Source organism: Nicotiana attenuata, unplaced genomic scaffold (assembly GCF_001879085.1).
Source record: "Nicotiana attenuata strain UT unplaced genomic scaffold, NIATTr2, whole genome shotgun sequence".
NCBI classification, from domain to species: Eukaryota; Viridiplantae; Streptophyta; class Magnoliopsida; order Solanales; family Solanaceae; genus Nicotiana; species Nicotiana attenuata.
In genome coordinates, this window is record NW_017672198.1 from 117,484 (window position 1) to 135,644 (window position 18,161).

The 18,161-nt window shown below is 41.1% G+C and overlaps 1 protein-coding gene across 1 annotated transcript; it reads right to left on the reverse strand.

Moving 5' to 3' along the window:
- Positions 1-7,488: 7,488 nt before the first annotated feature.
- On the reverse strand, positions 7,489-8,085 carry LOC109212269. Its single transcript, XM_019375901.1, has one exon. The coding sequence runs from the start codon at positions 7,933-7,935 to the stop codon at positions 7,645-7,647; it is 291 nt and encodes a 96-aa protein (XP_019231446.1). The 5' UTR covers positions 7,936-8,085; the 3' UTR covers positions 7,489-7,644.
- Positions 8,086-18,161: the final 10,076 nt, after the last annotated feature.

Here is an 18,161-nt window from a genome sequence, read left to right on the forward strand (position 1 = left end):
TAGTCGGCTAGATCTAGTCAAAGCTGGAGGCCGAGCAGAAGTGGTCTCCTCGAGACCGGTTCACATCGACCCGGTACCGAGGAGTTCTTCTTAATTTTGAAGCCGGCAACAGTAGGGCACCCTCCCAGAACAAAATCCTCAAGGGGATAGTCAGTCGCAGCTCCGTCGCCGGCAGGCCGCGACGAAGAGGCGGTCTCCTTTTGGGCACGGTTTTGGAAGTTTTAGCCATTGATGAACAAGAGAAAGGGGAATTAGGATGATATGCGGGTTGATTAGAGTTCAAGAAATTTGGGTAAAGCAAAGGGATTTTTTGAAGAAAAGGCAAGAGTAGGAAGATCTTTGAGTGTAAAAGTTTTAATGAGAAAGGGCTAGGGTTCTTATAGGTTGCTGGCGATGGTTCAGAACCGGTAGTGGCCGACCAGAAACTGATAGGCATTTAATGCCTCGGTAACCAAACCGACGAGACGTTTCAGTATCCACTTGCCGCTGACGTCATAGTCGGGCTCGTCGCTTACGTCACGGCCAATCGAGACGGGATTGGAAAAGTTCATATCATTTCTCGCCATCTTCTCTTCGAGAAACGAGGGGACTATCTGTATACGATCAAAACTGAGCTTGCCCTTTTTGTATGACTAATCAAGACTAGAACGTGACAGGCTACGGTTCGACCTCGTATTATATCGGACCGTGATACAAAGTTAGATTTAGCGAGCTTGTGACCCAGAGACCGATCGAGATCGGGATCGGTCGAGATCAAAACCGGGCAGGATAGAGATCGAGGGAAGCTTACCCAGCCAAATAACAGAAAGCCAAAATATCTGCAATTGGGCGAGGATCACGGCGAAAATCTCGGCACGTATCAAGAAGAGGCCGATTAATTAGCTAATCATGGGATTTCTTACTGTATTTAGAATTGTATCAAGAGTAGGACTCACCTACTATATAAATGGGGTCTGATCATTTGTAAAACACATCACATTTACGCAATACAAAGCAATATACTGCCTTTCTCTAGTTTTCGTTATCTTGTTACTCTGTTCTTATATCAACTGAAGCTTCCCTTGGTTCAAGGGTGATCGAATTCAAGGGTCAAGGCTATTTGATTCGTTTGGTTGCATTTATTTCTTTGTAGTCGATTTTAATACTATATATATATATATATATATATATATATATATATATATATATAATATATCTTCCTAATTTGTGCCAAGTTATATCACGTATCCTTAAAACCACATATAAATTCAATTGTTATCCGATTTTAGGGTAAACAGTCCTCAAACCCACACTTAGTACAAAACAAAGTTTACAAATCTACGTAGGATTTAAAATCGGGAAGCGCCTATTACATATCAGAATTCACAGTACTTCACCACAGGAGGGGCAGAATCTTAAATCGGCATCCACTTCATGGTTACATGGCTGACACCAGTCAAGGACTTCGTCCTCCATATCTGACTCCGATTGTGGGAAGAAAAGTTTGCAATTGTTGCACCGGCTCTTTCCATGGCCATCGCCATATTGGAACAAACAAGAGCTTCATAACCTTGTCGTACTCGACGAGGTCGGCGTATGATCCGCACGCTATGCATATCCCCTCTGCACTCACTAATACCTGTCTCACTGTAGCGATTCCAACGTTGGAATTGCCATGAAAAGAAAAGTAAGAACTAAAAAAAAGGAAGAAAATACAGGGAAAAGATAAATCAATTTTTCATTCAACACACCATGACAGTGCTTTTTCTATCAGAATATAAAGGCCTAAAATGATTAAGGGCCTATCTGACATTAACTACCAACTAAGGGGTCCTAATAAAAATAAACATAATTTTGGAGTTAAACGGCAGTACAAAGACTTGGCCCTTCCTTTCGTTCGTTACATTACATCCCCTTGTAGCCAGTAGAGAGCTTTTTGTTAAAGAAACTTTTATAGAGTTTCGCACTTAAATCTTAAGATTTATTTATAAGCAACTTTTAATAAAAGAAACTACTTACTTCTAAGATTATTGCTTGTGTTTTTGCACAAATTTCAAGCTTTAAAAGTTGTTTATTAGAATATTTTTATATTTAAAAAGTAGAGTAAATCGAAACAAAACACTTTTTAGTTTTAGGGAACGAGAAATGGATAAAAACATTAAAATTTGCAAGCTTCATTATTCCTTCCATTGCTAGCGAATATGCTACTAAATTTTGTTCCGTGAAGTAATTTTTAATCTGTCGGGTACCAAGCAGTAGAATTAAGGGGGGCATTTGCATTTATACCCGCTTTTTGTGCCACATTTTAATCTGTGCCCGCTTTGCAAAAAAAAATTGCAAGCGTACCCGTTTTTTCGCATAACTTCAGCACACGGGGCTGAAGTAGCAAAGGCAATCACACAAATCTTCAGCATTTTAGTAGCCGGGCCTGAAGTTCAGCTCTAGAGCTGAAGTTTTTGTTTTGTAACTCGCGAACTTCAGCTCTAGAGCTGAAGTTTTATTTTATAAGTTTTTGTTTAGTAACCGGGCTGAAGTTTGCCAGTTATAAAATAAAAATTTCAGCTCTAGAGCTGAAGTTTGTCAGTTATAAAATAAAAGCTTCAGCTCTAGAGCTGAAGTTTTTCTTTTGTACTGAAAAACTTTTTGTCTTTGTAACCGGGAAACTTCAGCTCTAGAGCTGAAGTTTGCCAGTTATAAAATAAAAACTTTAGCTCTAGAGCTGAAGTTTTATTTTATAAGTTTTTGTTTAGTAACCGGGAAGTTTTTGTCTTTGTAACCGGAAAACTTCAGCTCTAGAGCTGAAGTTTCTATGTTGTAACTAGAAAACTTCAGCTCTAGAGCTGAAGTTTTTGTGTTGTAACTGAAAAACTTCAGCTATAGAGCTGAAGTTTTTGTCTAATTAACTTCAGCTCAGGACCAAGAAGATACAGTTACATCTAATATCATCTAATGCATCCGATTTTGCGTTCTGTTTTTATTGCAAAATAAATGCTTTGTTGTTATGTTATTTCGTTTTCGAAAACTTTTCTTTTTAACATTTGAATCTCTGATCGCTGATGATCAGTTTCTCCATTTTCTTTACGGTTTCTATGTTTTATCTATATTACAACATATTTGATTTTTCGTGTTGCTGTTTTTTTGTTGGATAAAAATTGGTGCCTTTTTCTAATCAATGGTATGACCATATCATTCCTCAGTCCTCACGGAGTTGTGTTTCCAGACAATGAGAAAATGAAGAAGGAGAAGGGGAGGAGAAAGGGAAGCTAAAGTTTTTTAAAAAGTGCGTACGGGTGCAAACAGAAAGACAAAGCGGCTACAGGTTAAAAAGGGGCGCCGAAATATGGCGCCCCGTGCAATTTTTACTAATATTAAGGACCTCAAGTATGGACCGGGTGAGAGGAGTAGCGGTAATGTAAAATTCATTTGTATCGTACATAATCAATCTTTTATTTGCACAAAAATTGCTCGCTCTTATGCCATCAAAATGGCACTAATTAATTGGGAATGTAGTTATATTACATTCAGTGAGACCTCTCTATAATAATATCTCTGTATAATATGCCAATCAACCATTTACTATAAAAGCCAAGTTTTTCTCCCAATTAATTTTTTGAGTTATATTTTTGTCACGACCCAAACTACCATGTCGTGATGGCGCCTATCGTGGTACTAGGCAAGCCGACTCTTTACCAACAACAGCTCGATATTTCAATTTTCAAAGATAAATTTACGCTATTTAATAATAAAACTTCATAAAAAAACACTGAATAGCAAAGGTGCGGAAAGAAAAGCCCGACATCGGGGTGTCACTAGTCATGAGCATCTACTAAAAAAACTGTCCGATAATACTGAGACTAACACAGTCTGGAAATGTAACTGCAAAACATCTAAGGAAGATAGGAGGGAGAAGAAGCAGCACTGCGATTGCCAGTAGCTACCTTGCTAACTCCGAGAAAATCTACAGCTGGAATAGTCAACAGCCGCTACCGGGTCCTGATACGCCTGGATCTGCACACAAGGTGCAGGGAGTAACGTGAGTACGCCAACTCAGTAAGTAACCAAAGTAAATAAAGGCTGAGAAGCAGTGACGAGCAATAAAACATATAAAGTTCATATCATGAAATCACAGTAACAATACAACAGGCTTTTAAAAGCAGAGTGTGAATCAAATCATTTCTTTTAAACTCAGTTTCAGTAAAATCATTTGAAGATATTTTTCAACAGTTCTCAAACAAAGGCTCAGTACAACAGTGAGCAGAAATGATGAAATCATAGACAGCCCCTCGGGCAAACATCACTCATGTACAGCCCCTCGGGCAAATCTCACAGTCACTCGTATACAACCCCTCGGGCATACCTCACTATCACTCACGCTCAGGGTACCCGCACTCACTGGGGGTGTTCAGACTCCAGAGGGGCTCCTTCAGCCCAAGCGCTATAACAAGCCACCTCGTGACATAAATCAATCAGGCCATCGGCCTCACTCAATCACGAATCAGTAACAACATGTTGCGACGTGCAGCCCGATCCCATAAATATCCTCACAAATCCGTCCCTCGGCCTCACTCAGTCATAAACCTCTCGAGCCACTCGGGCTCTCTAGTAAAACAGGGTACTCAGCCCAAAACAACATTTATATGTATCAAAACAAAGTAATGAAGACTGAGTTATGAAATCAATAAGTATAACATGACCGAGTATATATTTTTAATCGAAAACAGTGAGAGAGTAGTAAGAAAAAGGCCCCTAAGGGTCCAACCAGCTCTGGCACAAGGTCCAAACATGGCATTCAGCCCAATTTACAGAAAATCTTTCTACAACACATAAGTATCATAAAGTTTCAACCAAATACGAAACTTTATAGTTGCTATGAGACGGACCAAGTCACAATCCCCAACGGTGCATGCCCACACGCCCGTCACCTAGCATGTGCGTCACCTCAAAATAGTAAAACGATATGAAATCCGGGGTTTCATACCCTCAGTACTAGATTTACAATCGTTACTTACCTCAAACCGATCAAATCTCTACTCTGCGATGCCCTTGCTTCTCGAACCGACCTCCAAATGCCTCGAATCTAGCCATAAATAATTTTATACAATTAACATGAGCTAAAGGAATCAATCCCATAAAAAATGCTAAGCTTTAGGTCAAAAGCTAAAAAGTCAACTCAAAATCTAGGCCCGGGGCCCACGTCTCGAAATCCGACAAAAGTCGCACAATCTGACAACCCATTCGATTATGAGACTAACCATACTAGTTTCACTCAAATCCGACTTCGAATCGGCTTTCAAATCCCAAAAATCCCCTTCATGAAACTTCACAAATTTTACCCAAAATCCATTTTCAAATCACGAATCAAATGATGAATTCAATGGTATATTCATGAATATTAGCCAAAATCGAGTTAGAATCACTTACCCTGATGAATTTCTTGAAAAACCTTTAAAAAATTGCCTTAAACCGAGCTCCCAAAGTCCAAGATGTGAAATAAAACCCTAAGCCTCGCTTATAGCTCTGTGAACCCTCATTGTACAGTCCGCGAAATTCTTCCGCGGGTCCTGAGCTATTTCCTTCCGCGGTCCGCATAAAACTTACAGCGGCCGCACACTCCTCACCGCGGTCCGCACAATTCTGTCGCGGCCGCACAACACCTCCGCGGTTCGCATAATTTCCTCTGCGGCCACAAAACACCTCTGCGGTCTGCACCAGTTTTGTACGGTCCGCACTTCCAAGACCAGATACCAGATATCAGAGATCTGCCAACTTTCAAAGCCAACTAATAATCCGATAACCACCCGAAACTCCCCCGAGGCCCTCGGGACCTCAACCAAACATACCAAAACGTCCCATAACATCATTCAAACTTAGTCGAACCTTCGGAACACTCAAAACAACATCAAACACCAGATTACCCTCGGATTCAAGCCTAAGAACTTCTAAACTTTCAAATTCCACAAACAACGTCGAAACTTGTCAATCATCTACGAATGACCTGAAATTTTGCACAAATCACAAGTGGCACCACGAACCTACTCAAGTTTCCGAAATCTCATTCCGACCCCGATATCAAATTTTCCACTGCCAACCAAAATCGCCAAATTTCCAATTTCGCCAATTCAAGCCTAATTCTACCACGGACCTCCAATTTACATTCCGGACGCACTCCTAAGTCCAAAATAACCTAACGGAGCTAACCGAACCATAAAAGTCCAAATCCGAGATCGTTCACTCATAAGTCAACATCCGGTTGACTTTTCCAACTTAAACTTCTAAATAGGAGACTAAGTGTCTCATTCCACACCGAAACCACTCCGGACCCGAACCAACCAACACAATACGATGAAATACAGCTGAAGAACACATAAGGAAGCATAAATGGGGGAAACGGGGCTATAACTCACGAAACGACCGGTCGGGTCGTTGCAATTTTACCTCTCTATAACAGCTTTTTACCTATAACAACAACATCCATATTTGTAATGGAATGTTCTTTGTAAAACTACCCCTTTATAACAACCATATAGAATCTTTAAAATTACTAATAATAATGCTACTAATATGCACACAATTTTTTCCATTAAACAAGTTTCTATCTTGCATAAGATATAACATTTAAAGATCTTCACATGATATCTTTTCCATTGGATAAATTCCAAAAATATTTAGATAGAAAAATTAACTACTCCCTCCGTTTCAATTTAGATGAGGTAGTTTGACTCGGCATGGAGTATAAGAAGAAAAAAAAAGACTTTTGAAACTTGTGCTCTTAAAAGCTTAAGGGTAAAAACTTTGTGGGGCCATGACATTTGTGTAGTTATAAAAGCTTCTTATTAAGCGTAATAGGCTAATTGAAGAGTTTAAAGTTGAATTAATTCCAACTATATAAATGTGTCATTCTTTTTTGAACGGACTAATAAGGAAAGTATGTCATCTAAATTGAAACAGAGGGAGTATTAAGCTCTTAGATTGTCTTCAAGAGAAAGCTATTGGATACCTTTTTGCTGAAAATTTGGACATGAACCTTAGCTGATTCAAGTGTTATATCGCTAGCAAGAGAATAAAATCTACGAAAGAAGCTACAATTACAAAGTTCTTCCATCAACCTTGAAAGAATTTATTTTTCTATGTAGCTTTAAAATGTATGCCTTAGAGTTTAAATCTTTATACGTTTTGTTATGAATTTATTAATAATATATTAGCTTTCTTTGATATTTAACTAGTAACTATACATAAGTTTTGAGATTTTAAATTTGAATAATTTTCTTATCTTTTATATGTAACCTTAAAAAAGAAAAAATAATTAATTTTTGGATAATCTTTATAGCAAAAAAATTATTTAAACGTCAAATATTGTTATAGGTGTATAACAGACATTCACTATAAAAGTCAAAAAATATCATTTAGTTGTAGGTGTAGAACAAAGAGGCTGTTATAGAAAGGATTTTGTGGACTTATTTTCTAGGTAATTTTACTACTAATAATTTTTTCTTTTCGAGGCTAACAATAGATCATTAAGAAGTTATCTAATTTAATCTTTCTAAAAAGAAAAAGACAAAGAAAAACTTAAATTTAGTCCTCAAACCCACACTTAGTACAAAAACATAATTTACAAACCTACATATGATGATTTCAAAGCCTGAAGCGCCTAATACATATCAGAATTCACAGTACTTCACCACAGGAGGGGCAAAACCTTAAATCGGCATCCACTTCGTGGCTACAGGACTGACACCAGTCAGGGACATCGTCCTCAGTATCTGACTCTGATTGAGGGAAGAAAAGTTTGCAGTTGCTGCAGTACATCACCGGCTCTTTCCCTGGCCATCGCCATACTGGAACAAACAAGAGCTTCAGAACCTTGTCATACTCGACGAGGTCGGCGTATGATCCGCACGCTATGCATATCCCCTCTAACTGTCTCACCTGCTGCTCTAGTCCTCCTATGGAGGACATCGTTTTTTTGTTTCTGTTATGTATGTGGTTTGATTTTGACTTGGGATTTATTGAATGCGTTTTTCGTATAAATTAGAGTTCTTGAAGAGAAAAGGTAGAGAGAGAGAGAGACCTGTAATGAGCTAAAAAAAGCTACAGTTTCTGGAGGATGTATATCGGATTCTTTGACTTTGAGAATCAAGTTATTCGGGACCCGTTTTTGGGTCGGTCCAGCTCACTAGAATTCCGGGCCATTTAGCATTTAGATTATTGGGCAAATATTACTTTTAGTCCGCCGTCCCAATTATTTATATTCCGTAGCGGTAACAGTATATAATATTTACATATTTTTGTATATAACATACATAAATAAATATATATATATTCAGCTATTATTTTGAGAGCGGCTATATAATATCATTTTTCCTAGATTATTAGGAAATTACATCCAATGATTTTGAAAATGGATGCTTTTAATTTTTTAACTCCCGCTTGCTCCATAGACAAACTTTTTATGTCACAAATCAAAGTGTTGCCCATAGAGTAAGCAAGGAGACACTAGTTAAACTCGAACTGTCTATGGGGCTAGTGGCTAAAAATATTTATAATAGCATCAACGTGTTCTATTTGTACAAATCACCCTTAGATTATTGTGAGGGGCTTATGCCCTATCTCGGCGGATTATTTGCACCGGTCTTTCCTGAGGCTGCTCTTTAATTTATATCCTCATTAACTTAATGAGCTAAATTTTGTCCTTAAAATCATTGATATTGTTCTCCTCGTAGATATATTTAGCTTCCTAAACTAATGAAAAACAGAATCTACATAGTAACCTCAAAAAACTTTATTTGTGCAAATGCCCGTATGGCCGATCTCTCCTCGTCCCGTGATAAGTACAATGTGATACCCAGCATTACTGTTATTTTTAAGTACTTCTTTATAGTAATGTTTAGTGCCAATGTTTAAAAAGGTAAAACTGAGACTGGCTGAAAGTCGTTTTAGGGTGCGAGAGTATTTAAACGTGGCTATAAGCATCTAACGCGTTAGTTAATTCATCCAATATGGGCTTCAGAGATGCCCCATGCACATCTCAAGCATTGAATTGCCCACCGTATATGAAACATAATATTTTCTTTTTCCAAAATATTCTTCTAAATAAACGATATTATATATAGGGTTAATATATAATATGTATGTTTACCCTTATAAATGAGTAACAATTAAATTTATATGCAGTTTAGAGGATACGTGATTTAAGTCAATACGAATAATCTAAGAACAACAAGTAATTAAATTAAAGAAAGAATGAACAATCAAACAAATCGTGACGTGACGATCAAGCCTGATCTTAAGTTGAACCCTGAAATTCGGCCTCAACCGGATCCTCGATATAAGCTCGGTTGCGATTAAAGAAGAGAATAATGAAGAACACTTTGAAGAATAACTAAAAGTCAAAAATCAACTTTTATTGCTTTGATATACGTGTCAATAGTCTCCTCAAAATGAAAATATTCTTCCCTTTATATAGTATGGAAAATTTCATTCCTAATACAAGTCTAAATAAGGTAAAAATCTTCTTTTTTTGGTAAATATTGATTCGCAGTTGGTATCGAGCGGGATTTGCGCTGTAATATCCGGTTGAGGGCGAATATTACGGCTCCCTACTTGTCATGCCCAACAGTTCCTCCTTTTTCCCGTGGTCTCGAAACTTTACTTCGCCCGCGTCCGTTGTTTCTCCGTGCCCGATCTCAGATACATCGTTCACTCCTTCCGAGTTCTGATACGAGGGATCCTTCGATCTTGCTTGTAGTTGTGTCGGACCGTGATCCCTTCCCGTTTCTTTATCTGGGAATCGGAGTTGCCCCAGATTTTACACGTACACAGATAGTCCCCTTGCTTTCCATAGAGCAGGTTTATCGAAGCGACGGGAAGCGATTAATTGACCCCGGTTCATTCTTCCATATGTTATTAACCGAGTTGACGGGTCAATGAAACGTCCCATCAGTCGTGTTTTTCTGACTTCGGGCACGTGTCAGCCGTCGGTTGACTGTCCTCGGATGCGAAATGTCACGCATTAATTACCCCCTCTCTATAAAAGCTTTGGTCCCTTTTTCACTTTTTTACTTTTCGATTCCAGAATTCCTTAATTTACCCTCGAACTTTTCACTTGTTCTCAACCCCTTCAAATCTCCATTAATTATTTTATATATCTTCATATCTTCGTCTTCCCATTTTCAAATCTTCGCCTTTCCCTTAAATCTTCAAGTTTGACCTTCAAACATTTGTCCGCATCTTCAAATCATCATATTTTCCAGAATTTGATGGAGAAGACTTTGAAATATGTGCTCCAGCAGAGCGTCTCTTCAACTTCTAACCCATCCACGAATGTTAAGGTGGCTGTACCTGAAGTGGCCCTAGAACCTCCCCTAAAGAACTTCATCCCTGGAGGCTACTCTATTTAAAACAACTTCAAGGACGAAAAAGCCTCCAGTCAACAGAATCGAGGCAAGGAGGTATGGAGGTACATATGATCCATCACCGAGGATACGATCCACTCTAAATGGGAGGACAAAGAAGTGGTTGTCCCCGATCCTGATGATGACATCACCACACATGTGGAGGGATATCTAAGAGTTTACACATACCCCTTTACACTTGCCCCCGTGGACCCCATAACCCTCGAATTTTGCAAAAAATACGAGGTCTACCTCGAACTGATCTACTTATCCTTTTGGAGGATCGTGATGGTCCTCCGCCACTTCGTTAATAACACCGGAGCACCCCCGATTTACCCTCGACTATCTGCTTCGTCTCTACAGTCCTCGAATCTTCCGAGGGGATTAATCAAGCTCGTTCGTCCGACGAGGAAAGCTCCCTTATCGAGCATCGACGAAGATAGGGATCGAGGCTGGCAGGGAAGATTCGTTCGGGTGAAAACCGAGGATCTCATTCCATCCGAGTTCCTACCGTTCCCTGAAAAGTGGAACATTGCTCGTAAGTTCTTCTCCCTTTCGAGTAATTAGAATTTCTTTTGGATTTTTTATTCTTCTTCTTCATTGCTTGGTTCTATCATCGTGTAGTGGTTTCCCGAGTCCCCAACGCAGTCCCCCACTTGAAAGAGTGAGTAGAGGGGATCTACACGCAGATTTCGTATTTTGAGCGCGAATGGCTCAATCTCTCGAAGGGAGAGTTGGAGGCTCTTTCCAATGGTGAGTGCTCTTCCCGACCAAACTTGCTAACATATTCAACTGTTTTCTCTAAATCCCTTTCTTTCTTTCATAGGTTTGCCCAAGACCACTAAGCTTGGGGCATTGGACAAGGACGAGACTTCGTCTTCACCTGATAAACCCTCCACTTCGGGACAGTCTAAGGTTGTTGCAAAGAAAGAGGAGTAGAGAAGAAAGAGAAAGTCTTCGGATTCCCCGGACGCCGAAGCCAAGAAGAAGTGGGTAGCGGTCCGGGTCCAAAAAAGCAATAAGAAGAGTACCAGGCCAAGGTACCGGACCTCGACTCCCTCTACCGGCTCAGGGATTATCCTGAAGATAATGACCTGGAGTTCGTCGCCCATGAGCCGACCACTGATGAAGAATAGCGGGTGGCGCCCGGGGGAAGTGACTGAGAGGCCAATGACTCTTTAGCTCGGGAGCCAGAAGGAAAACCAATGGCTACGATCTCCCGAGAAGCTACCCCTGCTTCGAGGGGAATCGCCGGTGTCATTGAAATCACGGAATCGTCGTCCTATACAGAGTCCTTATTCGACGAGACTTAGGCCATCAAGGAGAAACCAAACGAGATGGTACGGGCCGTAGACGAGGCCCTCAACCTTTTCTTTGACGGTGTAGACATCAGCACGTTAGAGGATTACTCCGGGTTCTGTGACTTGGAGATCCTAAAAAAAGATGTGTCATCGGAAGCATGCGGGCCGAGCTCGAGCCCGAAGCTGCTGAAGAAGTTCCCTGCTCCGAGCATGGATCCCGACCGCAAAATAATGGTCGTGTTTACGATTCCGTCTGATACTCGAGTGCTGTCTGAATCGGTTGTTGTGGCCAATTATCTTCGTTGCTTGGTGATCGAAGAGGATCATGCGAAGATGAATGAGGTGAGCACTCCGAGCCTCTTCAACGAGGCACAAGCGCTGAACTAGGTAAGTTTCCCTTTCCTTGTATCCTTTACGTAGCTCATTTAACTTCCAAGTATCTTCATGATTTCATTAATTTGTTTTTTAGGCTTCGGTGCTTCACATGAAAGCTTACATCGATCTCGGATGGAAGTTAGCTAGCTCGAGTTTGAGCTCAAGGAGCAAGTCCGGCAAAAGGATATGTACAAAGCTCTTAAAGAGCAAAAAGACGATGCCCTCATGGATCTCCCCATTCTCCAAGCTGAGTTGGAGAAAGCTCAAAGGGAGGCTTCGTCTGCGAAACGGGAGCATGCCGAACTGTCTGAGAAGGTAAGGATATTTGATATTAAAAATGAGAGGTTACGCGTAGCAGCTAGCGACGCAACCTTGCAGGTCCAAGAGAAGATAGACCTGATCGACCAACTATGGGCAGAGATGAATGAGCTCAAAGCTTCGACCGAGATACTGAGGAGCGGGATGGACCTTTTGGTCTCGGAAAAGGAGGCTACCAAAGAGGAGGTTGCATCGGTCAAGTACCTGCTCCGGGTGACAAAGGATAATGTCGACAAATGGTCTCGGCTAAATGATGAGCTCCGAGCGTAGCTGAGTTCAGCCGTTTCGAAATGGGATGACCTCGACCCTAGTATACTGCATTGAAGTCTAAGTTAGAGGCATCTTCTATCGATTCCTCCAAGGTCGAGGAGATGCTGCCTCAATATTAAAAAGACGTGGAAATAGCCGAGGCCCGCTTAACAACAAAGGTCAAGTACGTAAAATAGCTATCCTATAGGGAGACGCTCGAGGATATTGAAGAGGCCAAGAGGCTCGAGGCTGAAGCTAAAGAGATATATGAGCCCGAGGGTTCCAATACTGAGTCGGGCTCTAGAGAAGACTAGGCGGAGATGCCTTAGGTCGTTTTTCGTTTTCTTTGTACACTTTTTGTTCATTTTGAGGCCGTTTTATCGTGCCTTTGTAAATATTTTGTAATATATAAAATTTTCCCTTCACCTATATTGTGTATTATATTTTTCAGTATCTATTTGCAACCTTTTATTTGAAGATCATCATTAATGCCTTAGCATAAAATCGGACATAATCTAGAGTACTCGTTCCCCTAAAGCCCTAATGGGGCCTGGTCCCGATAATAACTCTGACTTTCTTAGGCTTCGAAATACTTGTAAAAATAAAGACTTTTAAGATACTTGAATGTTTCGGTCGTACACAATGGTGTTTTGCCATGGGCAACCGTTTAATAGGGTTTAATCATATGTAAGGACCTTCCTTTTTGAGTGCAGACTTGGACGTCTCCAAGCCATTTTGAGTTGGTCATATCCTTTCATGTTCGGGCCCTGCCTAATAGGCTCGGTGCCCTTGGGATTCAATAGCCCGAGCTATCCAATCTTTTTATCAGACAACAGTCCCTGACTCAAGGTGGCCCGTGGGCTCAAGGATTTAGGATGTGGTATTTTTTTTAAGTAACTCAACAAATATATAGATGGTGTAAATGCAACGTGATAAAATATAGGTGGAAAATTTCTTTCATTACTTCGTATGTATAGTACATAATCGGAGACGCATAAGCTTTTTCCCTTGGCAAGAATGAGCTATATGTGTATGGCTCGTTTGACCCTTACAAAGAATTCTAATAATCGAGCCTTAGATTTTAATATCAAATAATAACTCTTTCTAAGGATCCTAACTTAGGGGATAATGAGGTAATGGCCCCCAATATTTGTGACTGAACTTGTGAGGGCTCGCATATTGTTGGTCCAGCGCGGGTGATCAACAACTCCGGCCTTAAGCCAGCCTTCGAAACTAAGGTAGCATATTTTATTGTTGTCTCATTAAAAACTTTATCGTAAAAGCCCACTTCGCAAAAATCGGTCCAAGAAAAAAAGAGTACAATATGTGCTTTCAGACCTAATTGTCAAATTTGCCCTCAGCTGAATACCTGCATAAGTTAGTCCACAGTATAAAAAATTTCAAAAGGAGTTGTGTTCGTACCTTAGAAGTAGTACCTCTTTAAAATGTGACACGTTCCAGTTGTTCGGTAGCTGCACACTGTTTCTTGACTCGAGCTTATATGAACTTTTCCCGATTATTCCGGTAACTCTATATGGACCTCAGTTGGGCCTAAATTCCCATCGTGTGGGTTCTTGGTGTGTAGCATAATTTTCCTTAATACCAAGTCCCCGACTTGAAATGTCAAAGGTTAGCCCTTCGATTGTAGTACCTCCCTATCTGTTGCTTTTAGCGGCTAACTGGACCAAGGTGGCCCCTCGCCCCTCGTCCAACAAGTCCAAACTTGTGGCCATGGCCTCTCCAATTGATGTCTCAATGGCATATTGGAACATTAGGCTTAGTTCCCCCACCTCGACCAGGATTAGAGCCGCTACGCCATAGACTAAAGAGAACGGGGTCGCATTGGTACTTGACTTCAAAGTTGTTCGATATGCCCACAGGATTTCGGACAAGATTTCTTTCCACTTTCCCTTTGAATCGGTAAATCCCTTCTTCATGTTTTGGAGTATAGTTTTGTTTGTTGACTCTGCTTGCCCGTTCCACTAGAGTGGTAAGGTGTAGATAAGACCTTTTTAATTTTGTGGTCTTCAAGAAACTTATTTAGCTTGTTGTCGACGAACTTATTCCTGTATTGCAAATGATCTCAGCTGGTATCTCGAATCGACATATTATATGATCCCAGATGAAGGCGATGACCTCTTTCTCCCAAACCATCTCAAAAGCCTGAACTTCGACCCACTTGGAGAAATAATCAGTCATGAGTAGTATGAATTGGGCTTTACCGGGTGCCCATGGCAGGGGACTGACGATATCCATCCCCTATTTCATAAACGGCCACGGCGATAGTACCGGGTGAAGCATTTCATTACCATAGGGGCGTTCCTTTGGCACTCGTTGCATTTTCATACGAAGTCTTTCACATCCTTCTCAATCTCATTCCAGTAGTAATCGGCTCTGATGAATTTCCGCACCATTGATTATGATCCCGAGTGGTTTTCACAAGTGCCCTCGTGTACTTCTCTCATGGCATAGTCAGTCTCCCCCGGACCCAAGCACCTGACTAGTGGCCCGAATAAGGATCTTCTGAACAATTTACCCCCGACTAAGCTGAACCTGGCAGCTTTGACGCGTAGGGCTCTTGACTCCTTGGGGCCCGATGGCAATTTTCCTTTCTTTAGGCAGTCTATGTATTTGTTTCTCCAGTCCCAAGTCAAGCTTGTCGAGTTCGCCTCGGCATGGCCTTCTTCTACCATCGAGTTCATTAACTGTACCACTACCCCAGAGTTGAATTCATCGGAGTCGACAGTCGACCCCAAGTTGGTCAATACATTGGCCTCGCTATTCAGATCCCGAGGTACGTGTTGTAGAGTCCATTCCTTGAATTGGTGTAGGGTCACCTACAACTTGTCCAAGTACCTTCTCATCTGTTCCTCTTATACTTCGAATGTCCCATTGACTTGATTTACGATAAGGAGGGAGTCGCATTTTGCCTCTATCACTTCGGCCCTCAGGCTCTTAACCAGTTCTAGACCTGCAATTATAGCTTCATATTCGGCTTCTTTGTTAGTCAATTTTACAGTTCTAATAGTCTTTCTAGTTACATTACCCGTAGGTGGTTTCAATATGATACCAAACCGGACCCCTTCGCGTTGGACGCACCGTCCATGAATAGGGTCTAGATCCCCGAGGTAATCCCCAAAGTGAGCAGTAGTTCCTTTTCCACCTCGGGAACTAAGGTCGGCGTAAAGTCGGCCACAAAGTCCGCCAAAATCTGAGATCTTATGGAGGTTCGAGGTTTGTACTCGATATCGTACCCGCTAATTTCTACAGCCCATTTGGCATTCCTCGGGGGGTACGAGGTCACAAAACATATGGGATGGCATTGAAAGTATGGATTTAATTTCCTAGATGTGCTTAATAAGGTGAGTGCTAATTTTTCTAAGTGTGAATACCTTGTTTCGACATCTCCTATGGTACTACTAACATAATAAATAAAAAATTGTGTACCTTCTTCTTTCCGGACCAGGACACCACTTACCGCCACCTCGGAAACTACCTAGTATAGATATAGTTATTCATCCGCCTTCAGAGTGTGCAGCAAGTGAGGGCTCGACAGGTATCGCTTGAGTTCTTCTAAATTTTGTTGGCATTCCGGGGTCCAAGAGAAGTTGTTCTTCTTTTTCAATAGTGAGAAAAATTAGTGGCTCTTATCTGACGATCTTGAAATAAATAGTCCCAATGCAGCTATATGCATGGTCAGTCTTTGTACTACCTTAACGTTGTCAACTATGGTGATATCTTTGATGGCTTTTATTTTGTTCTAGTTGATTTCTATTCCCCGGTTAGATACCATGAACCCGAGGAACTTACCCGAGCTAACCCCGAAGACACAATTCTCCGGGTTTAGCTTTATATTGTACTTCCTCAATATGTTGAAGGTTTCCTGCAAATGTTTCAAATGGTTCTCTACTCGCAGGGACTTAACCAACATGTCGTCAATATAAACTTCCATTAATTTCCCTATTTGTTCTTCGAACATTCGGTTAACTGGGCGTTGGTACGTGACAGTGACATTTTTTAGTCCGAACGGCATTACGTTATAACAGTAGGTGCCAAATTTGGTTATGAAAGAAGTCTTTTCTTGATCGCACGTGTCCATCCAAATTTGGTTGTACCCGGAATTAGCATCAAGAAAACTCAGTATCTCATGTACGGTAGTCGCGTCGATCATTCGATCGATGTTAGGCAAAGGTAAAGAGTCCTTCAGTCACATATTGTTTAGATCCTTATAATCTACACATATCCTAAGTTTGTTTCCTTTTTCAGGTACGACTACTACATTAGCTAACCAATTCGGATATTGAACTTCCCAGATGAAACCTATTTTCAGAAGTTTAGATACCTCGTCTTTGATGAATGCGTGTTTGATCTCGGACTGTGGCCTTCTCTTCTGCTTAACCGGATGGAACTTTGGATCCAAGCTCAATTTGTGAGTTGTTACCTCTAGTGGGATCCCTGTCATGTCAAGATGGGACCAGGGAAACAATCGGCGTTAGATTTAAGAAAATCAATAAGTTTTTTCTTGAGCTCGGGGGTTAGTTTAGTGCCCAGGTATACCTTTCGATTAGGTAGGTGCTCAACCAGTATAACCTGCTCTAACTCCTCGATTGTCGACTTGGTGGCGTCAGTGTCATTGGGCGCTTTATAAAATTCTCGGGACGCCTTAATCATCCTCATCCTCATCGTCCGTTCTGTGCTCCTTCTATTTTTCCGGCCCGGTCGAGGCAAGGATCATTGATTGCTATTTAGTTTTTTTTCCTTCAGTCGGTTCCCTGCTTTTTGATGTCGCAACTGCGGGGATCGGGATTACTTCATCAACAGCGAACATTCTTTCGCGGCCGGTTCTTCTCTATAGACAGTTTTTACTCCTCCTGGAGTGGAAATTTCAATGCCTGATGTAAGGAGGTACTGCTCTCATGCTGTGAACTCATGGCCTTCCGAACAATGCGTCGTACCTCATATCCCCTTTGATCACATAAAACTTTATTTCTTAGGTGATCCCGATAGTGTTTACTAGTAAAGTTATCTCACTCTTCGTGGTCTCGCACAGCATGTTGAATACGTTCAAAACTCGAACCGCCGGTACGATTTGGTCCTACAACCCAGTTTTTCCACGACCATCGATCGGATAATGTTGGCCGAGCAACCTTGATCAATCAACATACGTTTAACTCGAGATTTATTAATAAGTATAGATATTACCAGTGCATCATTGTGTGGCTGGATGATGCCTTCGACGTCTTCGTCACTGAACGAGATGGTCCCTTTAGGGCCGGGTGCCTTTTTCCCTCGTGATATAAACTTTGGTGTGTTTTATCATTGGCCCTTGAGGGACATTCACTCCCCTAATAATCATGTTGATCACATGCTGGGGCTCCTCTTGTTCGACCTGTTTGTTGGCGTCCCTATTTCTGAAGTGGTTTTTGGCTCGTCCGATTAGAAACTCCTAAAGGTGCCCATAGTTGAATAATCGAGCTACTTCTTCTCTTAGCTGTCAACAATATTCAGTCCAATGACTGTGAGTACGATGGTATTAATACACCAAGCT

What these genes read in the sequence shown, in the direction of transcription:
- LOC109212269 (XM_019375901.1), bottom strand. Translation starts at nt 7,935, where the DNA reads ATGTCCTCCATAGGAGGACTAGAGCAGCAGGTGAGACAGTTAGAGGGG.